This window comes from Lepisosteus oculatus, chromosome 15 (genome assembly GCF_040954835.1).
Source record: "Lepisosteus oculatus isolate fLepOcu1 chromosome 15, fLepOcu1.hap2, whole genome shotgun sequence".
NCBI lineage: Eukaryota > Metazoa > Chordata > Actinopteri > Semionotiformes > Lepisosteidae > Lepisosteus > Lepisosteus oculatus.
In genome coordinates this window covers 19,294,590-19,310,139 of record NC_090710.1, presented here as the reverse complement: position 1 = coordinate 19,310,139, position 15,550 = coordinate 19,294,590, and the positions used below count along the sequence as shown (strand labels likewise).

Here is a 15,550-nt window from a genome sequence, read left to right as displayed (position 1 = left end):
CTGCAGGATAATCATTTCACAGCACATCAAAGGACAATCCAGACAGAGGCACACTCTCATTCTACATTAGTACACTAATCAAAAGCTGCAAAAGCAGCGGTTTTACAATGACTGACCAGCTTTATGACCTCTCTGCTTCCTATGCATGTTATGAGAAAATGTAAGGAACCACTGCTCTTCTCCAGGGCTAATTAAAATGGGACAACTCTGTCATTATAAAAGGGGCACACTGCAATAATAATGACAGCAGTCTAAAGAAAACAGGTCTAATGTAATACATTGAACATCTTATATATGTACTGGAAATGAGCATCATCTCTCTGATGAGACAGTGCTCTGCAGTGCCAAGGCCCGTCTGCTGCAGGGGGACCACAAGCACCACAGTGAACCAGAACCATAACTGTAGAAAACACTAGATAAAACAAAGACTCAAATAGCATCTCTCATTGACAAGGCCATTGGTTGAGGGTCTTCCTCCATTCACAACCTGTTGCTTTTAATCCCAGGGTCCAGGATGTTTCTTCACATCCCTTTACTCGATCAATCCTCATGACGACAGCTTTGTGGGCCTCAAGCACCCTCTCGCGTTCCCTCAGCCTGCACCCTTCACTCTGTCTGACCTGGGTCTCACAGGTGTGTTTTCTTGCAACAATCTTTCCGACCAGCAGGTCAGAGAACTTGCCACGGAGGGCCAGGATGGGCGAGCAATGCCAACTTCACTTTCCTCACTTTTCCTTCACAGTAGACACCGTACTTCCAACCAACCTCTTTCCAGCCTTCTCACGTGACGATATTATTTCTCTGTTTCTCCTCACTAGGGACATCACCACCATCAGTTCCCATTTACTCACCATAACTAGGGGCAGAAAAAAAAAAGGCACAGAAGAACGATTCTTCTCCTGTACCAGTGGCTTCACCCTTGAGCTCGATGAGCTGGAGATAGAGGTGTTCTATCTCGCAATCATCACTTCACCAACTCCCGTCCATGTCCCAAACTCACTGTTAATGTATCTTCTACCTCTCTTCATTCTCTGAACCCACGTCTTTTAACTACCTGGGACTGAGAACTTCCCACTGATTCACACGATTATCTCTTTTAGACCTTCTTTCCCTCTATCAATTGTCTCACAGTTCCTCAGACTGTGTCACTCATGCAGTGATGAGACTAACCTTCAAAGGAAAGCCATTAGAATGTGTTTTTCTCACTGACAGGGGATCTCTTTCCTATAGCACTGACAGGACTCTGACCCCAGTCAACAACAGCCCACAAAACCCACAGTGTAACCCTGTGCACACAGAACCACATTCCACATCTCCTTCCCTTCCACCGCAAAACCCTGTTTGCTTCCCAGCTCATCACACAAAATATCTCCATTTTCAACTGAAACTTTTTTTCTAGATGCACCAATCAGCTCTAACTGCCAATCACTTGACCTACACAGGCTTCTTGTCCAGTTTTCTTAACTGTCCACAGCTGCCAACCAATCACTTTTAGCTACACCTGGAGCCAGGGTATCACTGCAGCTACATCTCCAGCAGCACACAGACTCGTGGTCTCTCAGGCCATTTCAACATCACCCATAAGGCATCATGTTGTAGTCCAGCAATCTCATTTCTTGCACCTATCGCAGAAAGTGCCCTGACACTGACAAAACAGGAAGAAGGCCGGTCAGCCATTTCAGGGAATATCAGAGGAACGAGGATCTCTCCAAGCCTAACAGCTCCATGAAAAGCCAAATAGACCTTTAACATAATTCACAGTCTTGCAGCGCTGCTTGATCAACTCATTCCTTTCTAATCTCTCCAATCACTTCCAGATTCCTGCCCCCCACACTTCCCCTGTAGATTTTTATCTCTTGAATCCCCACGCCAGTCTCACATTTTCTTTATTTTCCTCACCGCTCTTGTTTCTGTTGCATCTTTTGTACCTCCACGTACCCGATTAAGACTTTGCAACCGAAAAGGTTTCACTATTTTGACCTTTCAGCACGGAATTAACCACTATATGTTCTTCAGGTTAATGGGTAGCCTGCGCTTCAGCACCACGGATACAGAGAGCTGAAGAAACAGATCGTCTCACCTTCCAAAGTCACACAGCTTCAGCACTGCAGTCTCAGGGTCCAGCAGCAGGTTCTGTGGTTTGATGTCCCGATGGCAGATCCCAAAGGAATGGATATACGCTAAACTCCGGAACAGCTGGTACATGTACAACTGAAACGACAAAGTGACAGGCTTCTATTCAACAAAATCATCTGGACATTTGATTAAAATAAGTGGTGCTTGTTGAAGTCCTTGGAAAAACCCTCCACAATCCTCAAAAGTCAACTCAAGATGAACAGTGAAACAGCAGGACGCTTGGAAACTAAGATGATGTAAATTTACAATGGAGAACAGGGGAGCACTCTTTGACACAGAGGGTCATGGGTCAGAGAAGCAAGGATATTGGCTTCCAGAACATGGCTGGTAGCTTGTTATAGATTCACAGAGCCTTTTGAAAGAATCCTATATTACCTTCGTACTGCTTTCCAGTATGAGGGGTCCATGTGCTATCGCCATATAAAGTAGATAAAAGCTAGATTCACCTAGATAAAGGTATTCCAGGCTATCGTTGATTGACTTGCAAATGCTGCAGCAAGGTATGAGGCCTTAATAGTATCACAGCTGTGCAATTACATACAGGAGGGATAGATTTCACTAACACTTTATTATTGTGTTAATTTAATAGCAATGACACCCAAGATGTGAGAAGAGGATACCTGCCAGAAGGGAGGCAGCTCTGACGAGACATAATTGATCCGTCAACTGTAGTTTCGTTTAGTGATTCACTGTACAGCTCCTGAGAACTTTTAGAAGTAGCATTAGCAGTTGAACTGCATGTTTGCAAGATCTTTAATTTTCACATTGTCACCATATCCTACGTCTGAGATTGTTCTCTCCTCCCCAACTTCTATTATTCCACATAAAATGTAATTAATTGTTCACAGGTTTCCTTAGGGTCATGATATTTAAAGAGTAACAATGGAAATACAGCCTAAACTGTCCAAACTCTCCACAGCGCCACAAAGAGAAAAAATGAATGAGATCGCAGGAGGAGCAAATCGCATGTGGTCCTTGAAACCCAAAGCGAACTAAAAAGCGGACTCACAGCTTTGTTCCAGCCTTCCTTTGTTCACATAGCTTCCCCTTGTAGGAAACAGGAAGACCAGAAGTACACAAAGCAGCCGCCACAGTCTTGACATGTTTATAAGCTGCTTCCTCCCGCGGAATCACGTCAGGGCGACCAAACTGAGGCGGTCGAGGAACTCTACGCCTGGCTGACGTGCTAAATAAAAAAAGCCCGCCAATGGCAGCCTGATAAAATATTACAGGTGGAGGTATCGAGAGCAGAAGACAGAGAGGGAAATGAATGGTGACCCTTTAAAAAACTCATCAGCACCACCTTTATTTTAAGAACCCTTTAAGTGTTGCCAAGGCAACCGATGTGAATGGTAGGGTGTGGCACAGGTGGGATTTTAACAAGGTTTAAAAAAAACACAGAATCTGTCTCCTGTCTTAGGACAGTGCTGTTAACAAGTCTGTTAACTTGTTTTTGTGGAAAACGAAGAGTCTGATATAAATATAGAGGGTTAAGGCAGATATTATAGGTGTGCATATTTTACATAAAGTAAAAACATCACCCATCCCATCCCAAGGTTACATTCTTGAAGACGTACGCAAGCCGCAAAAAAGCCGCAAAATACACAAAAAGAGTTAATGGGGAAAAACAGGTGACCTGTTCACTACCCATAATTAACACAAGGAAAGGAAATAACACTGTACGTAAAACAATAATCAACCTACATAAAGTAACTAAATGATGATCATTTAAGATGTAAAAAGTTAATATAAGATCATGAAAATTCACATATGATATTTAATCATTTAATAGGAGCTCTAACTTCAACACTGCCCTTATTTTCTCTGGATGTTTCTCAATTTCCCTCACAGTAGACTACTACCATGCACACCTTATTGCCTACCAGCAAGCAGCCATATCACCCTGCAACTCACAACTGGCAACCCAATGAACCTCAGCAGGTGTGAGCCTGGTCAGTACCTGGATCCTGGGAAAAACTAAGGTTGATGCTGGAAGAGGTGTTAGTGGGGCCAGCAGGGGGCGCTCACCCTTTGGTCTGTGTAGGTCCTAATGCCCCAGTATAGTGACGGGGACACTATACTGTAAACAGGGGCCGTCCTTCGGATGAGATGCAAAACCGAGGTCCTGACTCTCTGTGGTCATTAAAAATCCCAGGGCGTTTCTCGAAAAGAGTAGGGGTGTTACCCTGGCGTCCTGGCCAAATTTCCCATTGGCCCTTACCAATCATGGCCTCCTAATAATCCCCCTCTATGAATTAGCTTCATTACTCTCCTCTCCTCCCCACTGATAGCTGATGTGTGGTGAGTGTACTGGTGCACTATGGCTACCGTCACATCATCCAGGTGGTGGAGGGGAGTCCCCATTACCTGTAAAGCACTTTTGAGTGGAGTGTCCAGAAAACCGCTATATAAGTGTAAGCAATTATTATTATTACCAACCTCTTTCCAGCCTTGACTAACTAATTCAACAACTGCACTTTCTGACATAAGGATATTACTTCTCTCTGCTTCTCCTCACTAGGGACATCACCACCAACAGTTCTGCACCTTACTCACCATAACTAGAGGCAGAAAAAAAACACAAGAAGGGTGAGAAATCCGCTGCTTCTCAGGAACTGCCGCAGCTCTGAAAACGGGGAGCTCATGTCATTGAACAAAGTGAGAAGTGACTTCATCCCTTCACGCCGAGAGACTGGTTAACCTTAGAGAGGCCCACAGATATTTTAAAGACTTTTTTTTTCTGTTCACCTGGGACATCATGAAAAGGGCCCGAGTGTCGCAGGTGCCGATTTGGGTCGAGGCCCAACACGAACGAGAGTGAACGCAGAGCCTCCAGGCCTCCACTTGAGCTCTGCAGTTCCCTATCCCGTGTGCTGCTCGAGAGGAGGCCGCCAGCCTGACAGCTCATGGCCCAGAGAGTCTGACACTGCCAGTCTGCAGCTGGTGCCCCAGGCTTAGTGCAGGGGAGCACTGGCAAGGCAGCCGGTCAGCTCCTGGTAAATAACAGTGGGGTTTATCAGTCTTCCACAGCACACAGCTATTTCATCAGCTGTTACCACAGACAAGAGGAAGATATCCTTCACACGTTCCCACTGTTCGGCCATTCCACACAGTTGTACTGGGTTGAGCAGATTTCGGGGGGCTCCTGTCAGTTGTGAACACTGCTGGGAAAGTAGGGATGGTGAATAAATGATCCCTGACCATTCATAGCAACTTCACACTACAATAATAATAATTGATAATTGCTTACACTTATATAGCACTTTTCTGGACACTCCACTCAAAGCTCTTTACAGGTAATGGGGATCCCCTCCACCACCACCAATGTGCAGCACAGCCTGGATGATGCGACAGCAGCCATAATGCGCCAGAACGCTCACCACACATCCGCTATCAGTGGGGAGGAGAGCAGAGTAATGAAGCCAATTCATAGAGGGGGATTATTAGGAGGCCATGATTGGTAAGGGACAATGGGAAATTTGGCCAGGACGCCGGGGTTACACCCCTATATCCCTACCTGCAGCACCAAGAGAGCTCTGTTTCTCTCTCTCTGGAGTGGAGCAGGGGCATCACTACTGCAAGATTCCACTTGGGGAACCTCCATTCCTGTCACACTTTAATAACACAATATTAGAGGCTGCTAATACATGGTTTGGACTGTATCAAACCAGACCCTAGTCTAGAAGAAGAGAGTACAAAGCAAGACCATTCTCTGGATTGGAATATAAGCCGTTCTTGGCTATAAACATTCTGTGGATCCGGAGCACGACAATCCACATGGCCAGGTAACCTATTGACCCAGATACCTAAGCATATGATGAGTACAAATCACACCCATCCACTAGGGGTGGGAATCTCTAGGCACCTCATGATTCGATTTCGATTCAGGGTGCCACAATGCGATTATAAATCGATTCTCGATGCATCTAAATGTGTTTTTCTCTACAAGATGAGTTTTTTTTCTTACTGTGTGACTACTTGCTGCTTTTGAAACGGAGAAAATGCAAAACACTCGGCTGGATTTACTTCCATTGTCTTTCATTGACTCAATATAGTAACAAATGGAAACGAGCTGAGACGGTATGCCGTACCTCAGCTCCAGTGTCTGCAACATTAAGCAAAAGCCTGGGTTTCCAACTACGGCGTAGGGTCGCAAGTCTTTTGCGATGAACCTTGCGACAGACCTGGTGGTTAGCCTGGCCCTTTCCGAACTATGTGGAAGCTTTGACACTTGCTCAAGGGCTCTCTGTTCGGCAGCAACAAGAACAGGCCGTTTTTCCTCCAACTCTGAATGGAAAGGTGAAATGCGATTTTGCGTGTTCGTTGCGTTCCCGAAATATTTTATCTTGGTATGACACAGCTTGCACGCTCCACGGCTCTTAACCAGTTCATTTTTACTTTTTACTTCATTTAATCCAAAATGTGCCATTCAGTGGCTTTCCAAGCAGAGGGTGCAGGCCGGAGTCTCTCCATCTTCACAAACCGGGTAGCTTAGCTTAATTTAGATGTAAGCATGGCGCACTTGTTAACCTCTATGTTTTTGTATTTCACCACGCAATTTGTTGCAATGTTCGCCTTAAAACTGCATTTTACACCCATACCCAAAGTCAGGGTCTAAAGCAAAGACTATATCTGGGATAAAAAAAAATTAAAGGAAATAAGCGACTAAAAAGGAAGCGTAGCTATTGGTACAATCATTTAATATGACCACAAAGCCATAACTGTGCTTACTGCCCGGAAAACAGGCTTGCTCAGTGTGCAGTGCTCTTTCAGTTTGTTATCCTACAGTCAACCTGCCCTTTAAACTCCACTTCTGGGAAACAGTGGAATCGTGGGACACAGAATTTAAGAGTGATACAGCCTGAAGGTTGTCCAGAGTTGAAAAATAATACGAGCTGTCTCCAGTGACACATTCTCAACATGCTTGGTTTTTCAGCTGGGTACAATACGCACAATGGGCTTCTCCTCTGCAGCACTGACGTGTTTCACTTGCTGACAGAATCCTGCTGCTCTATGTGAACTATGCAAAACATTTCCATGTTAAAATGTATTTGATCAAAGGATAAAGACTGAATCTGCAGTTCTTGTGCACAGGCTGGTGATTGCCCACAGTCTGCTTACCATCTTATAGGTTGACAAACTGGAAAGTCCACTTTTGACTTTTTTAAACTCAATGCATGCAAACATCGGTCCTAACATGGCCAAGCGTGCACACATTTACAAATACAAATGTCCACATGAACACAAACGGTAAACAAGTAGATAAGGAAGAATTCCAGATAAGGATAAATGGAAATGGGCAATGTTAAAACCTAGCGCAGTCATTCTGCTGTAGAATTGTCTGGCATTCAGCCATTAAGAAACGCATGGTTTTATGACACTGGAGCAGTGCTACTGCCTGGCAGGGAAGATAACAACTAACAAATTCCAGCTAATGTTTTGGACAGGAACCCAGCACTTAGACCTCCTGAAATGCTGGCGGCAGCCAAACTCCCTCAATACTGCATGACTACAAATCTGAGGTCAATCCTGCTCCAGGTTAATCTCACACAGGAAGTCTGCTCATAAGCAAAGAACACGCACACCTGAGGAGAGAAAAGCATCGAATTACAGTCCTGAGCTTAGGCTACGATGAAGCAACCCAGCTAAGTATGCTAATTTGGCCACTTTTAAATGCTTTTAATGCTTAAAAATAATAATAATAATATCGCAAAGACCAATAATTTGGAAAAAGAAAAAGTGAATATATCTATTTGGTATTCAGAGAACCATTCACATCTCCTTACAATTTTTCCTAATACCCTGTAAAATCACATAGATAGCAAAGATTGTGTCAATTCTCTCATCTTTGACAGAGTTTATATCCTAAATGTCATTAAAAATAATAGCTTACACTACTGGATGCTGCCATTTGCCACACTCTAAGCCCAGATGTCAAGTTCCCATGCAGAGATGTCCGTTAATGTCTCGCTAATTTACTTGGGAACTTGTTAGGTTATAATAGGGTATTCCCAGCACTCAAGGGGGCGGTGCAGTGGCTCTGTGGCTAAGGATCTGTGCCTGTGGCTGGAAGGTTGCCAGTTCAAGTCCCGTGGCCAGCAGAGGAATCCTACTCCGTTGGGCCCCTGAGCAAGGCCCTTAACCCCACCTGCTCCGGGGGCGCTGTCTAAAATGGCTGACCCTGCACTCTGACCCCAAGCTTCTCTCCTTATCTGTGTCTCATGGAGAGCAAGCTGGGGTATGCGAAAAGACAAATTCAAGAAACTGCATATTGCCAATAAAGTGATCTTAAAAAAAAAAACTTTCTAAGATAACTGGAGGTGAGCTGTTTCAGGACGGGTGATACGCTAACTTGCAAATTTATTTGGCTGGCTTTTACCCAGATTTAACCAAAATGACTTACATTTTGACCCATTTATACAGCTGAGTGTTTTACTGGAACAGGTCAGCACAAGGGTAAAGCACTATTTGAACCCACAACCTTCAAGTTACTAGTCCAGAATCCTGCTCCTCACTGCTGCCCTACTGATGCTCCTTAGAAATGACATGCCTCGGAGCGAATGCAAATTCAGAGGGTTCTTATGCCAAACCCCATCCACTGCGGGAAGCTGTCCAGTGACTTTTCTACCTAAGTGTCAAGAGATCCCGTCCCTCCAACTTTCCATACATCGCCCATCAGCTCACTCCATGTCTTAAACCTTTTCATCCAAAGAAACAACCAGAGGACTATCGTTGTAGTACTGAAAATATAACAGCACTTCCAGTTAGATTTGTTACAGTGCCAGTACAGAACAAAACCCAACTTTACCTTCACATAGATCATCGGGAGTGTCTGTTTGGCTCGGCTGTAATGTCTGGCGACTCTGTACACTGTTTCAGGAACGTAATCCAGGACCAGGTTCAGATACACTTCGTCCTTCTGGAAGAAACAAACAAGGTTGTGTTAGAGCAATAGGGCACTACCACCAGAGCCCCTTTGAGGAATGAGGTCTCCAAATACACCAGGAACCAAAGCAAAGAAGAAAAACAGCAGCGAAGGGTGAAGACTCTAACCTGCTGTTACTATGCTGTGACTGAAACGAAAACCTCATAGCACGATCACACAAAATAAAAGCAAAAATGGCAGTAACTGTCTTTTAGGTTGTTTTAAGAATAAAGGTATGTCAACAGAAACAGGTGGAACAGTTTGATCTACCCTGACAGTAACATCGGCACACTGCACATTAAACACTCAGAGGATATCTTAATTGACATGTTAAAACCGCAGCCCACAGTATTTCCTGTTTATCCCCTTCGAAAATGTCACGATTATAACTTTGTTTTGGGTGAAGGATTTAGATTCTGCGAAGCCTGTTCACAAGCTATTTTTAGGACTGACACAAAGCGCTTACATCCTTTACAGACAGTTCCTCAAATTCAGCATGAACCTTTTGGGATGGGGGGGCAGAAGCTGAAGGAGTGTTTTGAGTTTTTTAGGGGGGTTTCTTGCTGCTTCTCCCATTGTAGACGCACACAGAGGTCGGAGGCTTACCACAGTGTCTATGGTTTAATGCATCAAAACCCACACAACTGGGAAAAAACTAAACAGAAAAAACTCAGACCACAGGACAGGTGGAAGTGCATTTAAACCTGAACTGAAGTCACTTCTTTACCCAAGATCCATTAGCTACGAGCTACCAAATGAGAAAGTTGGTGTGAGTGGCCTCCTCCTGTTTGGAACTGCTGAATGTTCTTATGAAAACCTCTGTGCCTGACTTTCTGCAGAAAGTCTGTAGGAGCAATTCCACTGTATGACTTGTCAAAGTAATGTGTGTTCCTGAACGACGTGAAGGTTTGACGAAAAGGGAGTGACTGCCTATGACATCAACAGATTTTAATCAAGTGCTAAATTCACACATTCAAGTTTCGATTGAAAACACTGATTTTGAAAAAGCGTATGCATCATTTGTATTTGAACACAATGGGACCAGGGTTAATACCTGCATACTTCAATGGTTTTCCCAGATCAAATTCTAATACAATAAAAAATCTCTCAAACTATTGTAACAGCTATAGGTGCCAAGGAGGTGCCTCTAAGAGTCTGAAGTGTGTAACAACTGGCAGAGGGAAGGTTTGCTGAGATGTAGGGGGTAGAGTCTGTGATCAAAGCAATCATCAAGTTTGCCTTGGTTTACCTTAGTTAATTAAGTTCTGGGTAAATGATTAAATGTCTTTCAACAGTCCAGAAACACAACACACAAGATCAGATCGGGAGGTTAAAAGGGGGAAGAAGAGAAAAAGAAGAGAAAGGAGAGACCACGATAGAGAGAGGAGGAGGAAAAGGAACTTGAAGGCGCAAGCAGAGTCCCTACTTCTTGATCATCCAGACAAAATCCGATTGGAAGTAAATATTTGAACATTGCTAGAGAGAGCTTTCTATTCTGTATTTAAGGGAACTTTGATCTCCACAGTCAATAATATCTTATTTTGGCCTTTCCTGCTTAGGGGTGCTTTTTAAAAATAGGGAGATAGGCTCTTATTTGTTTTAAGACATCTGGGTTTGGAGAGAGAATGATTTAACTGCAGGTTTTATTGCATTCTGTTTTATTTAGACCGTAGCTTATCTCTTATTTTGGGCTTCTGCAGGATTATTTAAAAACTGAATACAAGGTACCAGTTTGGGGTTTTCTGGGTGGTTAGGACATTAGGCCCCTGAAACGCTTTATGTGTACATACTGTAAACGTAGCAACATGTGTGGTGTATGTTTATGTTTTGTGTTGTGTAATGTGTGTCACTGTCATTGTTAATAAATATTTCTTTCATCAAGTATGCTCAAATTATTACTCTTTACACCAAAGGTTTGCCAGAGAAAGAATTCACACACGTCTAACTGCACCAACATCTCGGGTATATTCTGGCAAAAGTTATTTACGAGTGGTGGCTATTATTACTTTTTATTATTGAACAAACGGCTCGGTCTACTCCCGATATTTTGTAACTATCTTTTGGGTTAGCTATCAACTGATGTTTTCTCTATACACTTTTCCGAACACACATTTTCCTTGTTATGAGCTAGGCTTAAGAAAAGGAACAAAAAACAAACTGACAACCAGTTTTCATTATAGTAAGAAAAAACTGCACCAAAAATGTCAAATTTCCAAAATTCCATTTCTTTTCATGTTGTGGAGCCCTGCCCACTCTTATCTCAGTGTAATCAAAAACATGAGAAGCAGCAAAAACTTTACATCTCCAGACTCCACACATCCACCCCTGCGACTAAAACAGCTGGATCGAGTGCACAGGAACTACCAGAGCACCGGTTGTTCTAGCCCTTCTGGTTTAAATGACTGTCCCCACCACATCGCTGTGGAGAGCTGTAAAAGCCACCAGAGCCAGGCTGCAGAGGTTACTCAAGTTCAAAGCACGGATCTCTCGCTCTTTCTGAAGCGCGTCTGTGGAAATTTCCACTGTCGGCGGCTCCTACGATGAGTGCCGACAGCAGACCACCGGTGAGCTGCAGCTTTTAGCTTCTTCTGCAGCTTCTTCTAGAGCGGAACGCACACCAACAGCAGCAGGCCAATCCGGAGAACATCCAGGGAAAATGGTGGGGAAAAAAACCCTGCACCAGCACGCGTTTGGAACAGGCCATCGAGTGTGAAAGTTCGCCACACGAAGGACTCCAGCTCAAGCCCTGGTGCACCTCGTCCACACTGTCCACTTCCCTAGTCTGCTCTTGTGCTGTATGCTTCTTAGTCAGAAACGTGCTGTTCTGATAATGAAGTAGAAGCAGCTTTCTTTAGGAACACATTTTAAAGCTACAGGAGATTACCTGGCAAATCAATATCGCTAAAAAAGAGCCAGAATCGCAGAAGTGCCAAAGGGCTTTGCAGAGATAAGAGTAAGACTGTAAGACGGCAGCGGAGGTAGCTTTCTGAATTTGACTGGACTGCACATCTGTCAACCTGCACTGATATTTTGCCATTTCATTTGTTAACAAAATACTGGAGATTTGTTGGAAGAAGTCCACCAAACAGGGACCTTATAAACGCTAGAGGTTAATATCAAAACAAGAGGTGATAAAGACTGAAAATTCTACTGGACGTAATGCTAAAAACATACGCCTACAGATGACATTGAAACGCAGTCTGAACCAGAGGTTCCTATCTTGCCCCTCTCCGAACTCTGAAAAGCTATGTAATGAACGCGTGGTATTTCTGTGGGGCTTCAAAAGTGGCAGCTGATACTCACTATAAGGTAAAAACTAACCTGCATTGCCATCAGAGCAGATGTGAAAGAGAGCAAGTCCTCAGAAAAGAGGATTAAAACAAAGCCGGCCTGGAACTGTAGCCTGCCCATTCATCAAAGACTGGCTTCGCCGGAGCGACCAGACCCTCCCCTGGAACACTGTGTGAGGCAACTTCCGCTCCAGGGGTTACAATTTTGTCGCCAGACCTTACAACCCCACCTAATTTCCTTCAGTCTCGCAGGGTGAAGCCACTATTAACTGGCAGCCACTTGGCATGTTTGTCATTCCTGGCTGCTGAGGTCAAGTGTGCCGAAGCAGTCCTGCTCTTCCGGAGCTCTGCCGAGCCCTTTGTAGTAAAAGGAGCTATTCATCCACATCCTCGGCAGCGACTGAGATTCTGAGATGTATTCCAAAATGTAGAGCCTCTCACAGGCGTGGAGTCTCCTGAAACTGCAGCTGGAATGTCTGAGCGGGGGACCCACAGAGAACAGCTTAGACTTCACAGTGGGGTTAAAAAAAAGATCTGTTTAAGATTATGAACTAAGAATACAGATGTGATGGGAACAAGAGGCACCCAAATTGTACATTACGGAATTCAAATGAAAAGGTTCAACAAGTTCAAACTCTGGACGAGACCATTTATTATGATTGTGGCTTTGTTTTTACAAGTGTTGAATGTTGCTCTTGACAGAGACCTCAACGGGTTAAGAACAGAAATGTCAGCGTATTTCCGTAGAAGACAAAGGAAACTGACAAAGAACTCTTTGCAAGATTTAGTTCTGTGCTTCTTGGAAGGTCTAAAAAGCGATTTCGAGTTTAGGGAGTTTTAAGCCCAGTAAAACACAGGAGCCCACTCTGATGATCCAGCAAAAGATGTAAGTGATCTTTTCTCACAACTAGACATTAATCCCACACTGCACAGAAAATTAAAAGTAGTGAAATTACCATGACTAAACAGCAAGCAAAGAAAACAGGCACATGCCTCTTTTCTCATTAGTAAAAGATGCCCCGATGCTGTAAACAGCGAGCTTGACACATTTACGCCTTAAAGTAGAACTCAGTAACAAACTGGGAATACAAGAACTCCATGACAGTAATGCTCTGGACATTTAGAGACCAAGCTAACAAACTTCAACTTACGATCTTCAGCTAACAAAGTTATTTAAAGAACTTACTGCAGCTATTGTCTGCCATTCATACTGCACAACTAATGTCTTTTGAGAACTGTTAATGCCACAACAGAGCAGTTTTCATGAACTGATTACAGAGTTTGATAAATTCCAATTTTGTAGAAATGTTTTCCTAGCTGAATTTATTCGCCTTTAAAATGCGGCAAAACCAAATTCTTCTAATGTATGTAATCAAGGTTGGAGCCTGAATCTTATCCACAATGAAGTTTTTCATTTTAGCTTCTATTTCAGCATTCCTTTTGCGAGTTACATCACTGACTCGTCTTTATTTCAGTCAGTTCCACAGAGGACACCGAGACCCATCTTTCTTTTTACACAAAAACAGCTGTTCTGAAGTAATGGGCCTGACACTTGAACAAGCGATTTTAATGAAGGTGCATGCGGCTGGTTAAGAAGACAAATGGTTCCTCTACTGGGAGGAGAAACTGCAACGCCCAGCAGAACCTGTTTTTTTTTTCCAAGGGTTTAAGCCACATGTGGATTTTGGAATTCAGACCTCCTTTTCTGAAATGAAGGACATGTACTCCGTCACCAAAACAACTTTCCAACATTTTTTTTTTTAAATGCTGCAGCTGACTTTTATCACTTCAAACACGGCAGCCAGTTAAAAGAAGGGGGTGGAGGCAGGGTTAGATGGAACAGCTTTTAACTCCGAAAGATGCCAGGGAGAAAGAAGGGTGGTTTGTGTGTGGGGGAGGGGGGGGGTGTTAGGTAAGACTGGCACAGATCCAGCAGAAGAACAGCAAAGCAAGACCCGCAGGACTGGGAAAAGTGCCTAGAAATGTATTAATGTGACTTGCCAGAATGGAATGCAGCTATTAATGTAGTGTCAACTGGATGTTTCCTATCTAGTTACATTTTAATATTCCAAATAAATCACGAGCGTTAGCCAATCTCGGGAGGTCCAGCAGGTTTTAATCTCGTGCTATAGCGTGACGAATCGCTACCATTCCTTCACATCGGAACGCGTGGTCTGGGAGCAGGTGCCGGGGAAAGAATGGAGGAGAATGGGCATCTCTTGGACACTCTCAGACCGGGCTCTTGGGTCCAGATAACTCGAGGGGAGCAGTAAGGTCGAGCTCCCAGACGACACGCTACTGAACTCAGAAATCAGGCTGGAAGAACAAGAAGCTACCGACAGCTTCAGGATGGAGAGAAGCCAGAGCTGTGGTCAGCTCTTCTCTTTCCCTTAGTGCACAATCAGGGTGGGAAGATCCCTGCCAAGCTTATTCACGCGTATTCATTTAAGACACACTAACGCATCAACTCGATTCTTGAAAGACCCTGTTGGCATGGAATCTTCCAGCACGCTTTTAGTGTGCATAGCACTGCATCAGTGCACCACCCTGAGCTTCCAGGCCTAACATGGTCAGAAGGAAGGCTTACTGTCTTGACTGAGGAAACGCACGGCTCGTTGGTTTGGGAGAGTCAGGTTAAAGAGGGTTTAGGACACTCCAGGACCACATTTCAGAAACCTAAATAGACATCAAAGTGGCAAACTAATCAACCATAGCAGGACGTGTATCACAAGGGTCTACATCTAGCTGCTGAAAAAACAAAATGACTAAACTGAAACAGTGGCAGCTTTAAGCTTTATATTGTGTGCTCCAGCAAAGTACAAACCCCAAAAGTGTACTGACATCTAAGCCACTGTCCTTGGGTCCTCGTTTTTCCCAACTCACAGTCCTAAACTGTCACCTTTGGAGTCGCCAGTATTCGAGGGAAATGTTGTATTATATAAGGAAAGACTTTACTGACAGAAGCAAAGCAGGGATGGTCTGACACATGTGACGAAACATACTTTTTATTTGCTTTCCAGGTTTATGTCTTCTTCAGTGAAACACAGAAACGTTATTTCTGCCTTTAGAAGACCTTGTGAGCTACTTATCAGACTGAAACCCTTTTCAAATAAATTGGTTTACCAGTATGCATCACTAATCTCTGGAACGTGTGGATTTGAACCCACACCCTTGCAGTTACAATTCCAGAGCTTTAATC

General features: G+C 43.9%; 1 protein-coding gene across 4 annotated transcripts in view; it reads right to left on the bottom strand.

Annotated features, from left to right (window-relative positions):
* gsk3ba (glycogen synthase kinase 3 beta, genome duplicate a) overlaps positions 1 to 15,550 on the bottom strand; it is a 105,028-nt gene that overhangs the window by 23,542 nt on the left and 65,936 nt on the right. For all 4 annotated transcript variants that reach the window (XM_015363857.2, XM_015363859.2, XM_015363858.2 and 1 more), the window contains exons 4-5: positions 8,945 to 9,055; positions 2,081 to 2,211 (exon numbers count right to left, since the gene is read on the bottom strand). In XM_015363857.2, coding sequence (XP_015219343.1) covers positions 2,081 to 2,211; positions 8,945 to 9,055 — 242 coding nt within the window. The remainder of the gene's footprint in view (positions 1 to 2,080; positions 2,212 to 8,944; positions 9,056 to 15,550) is intronic.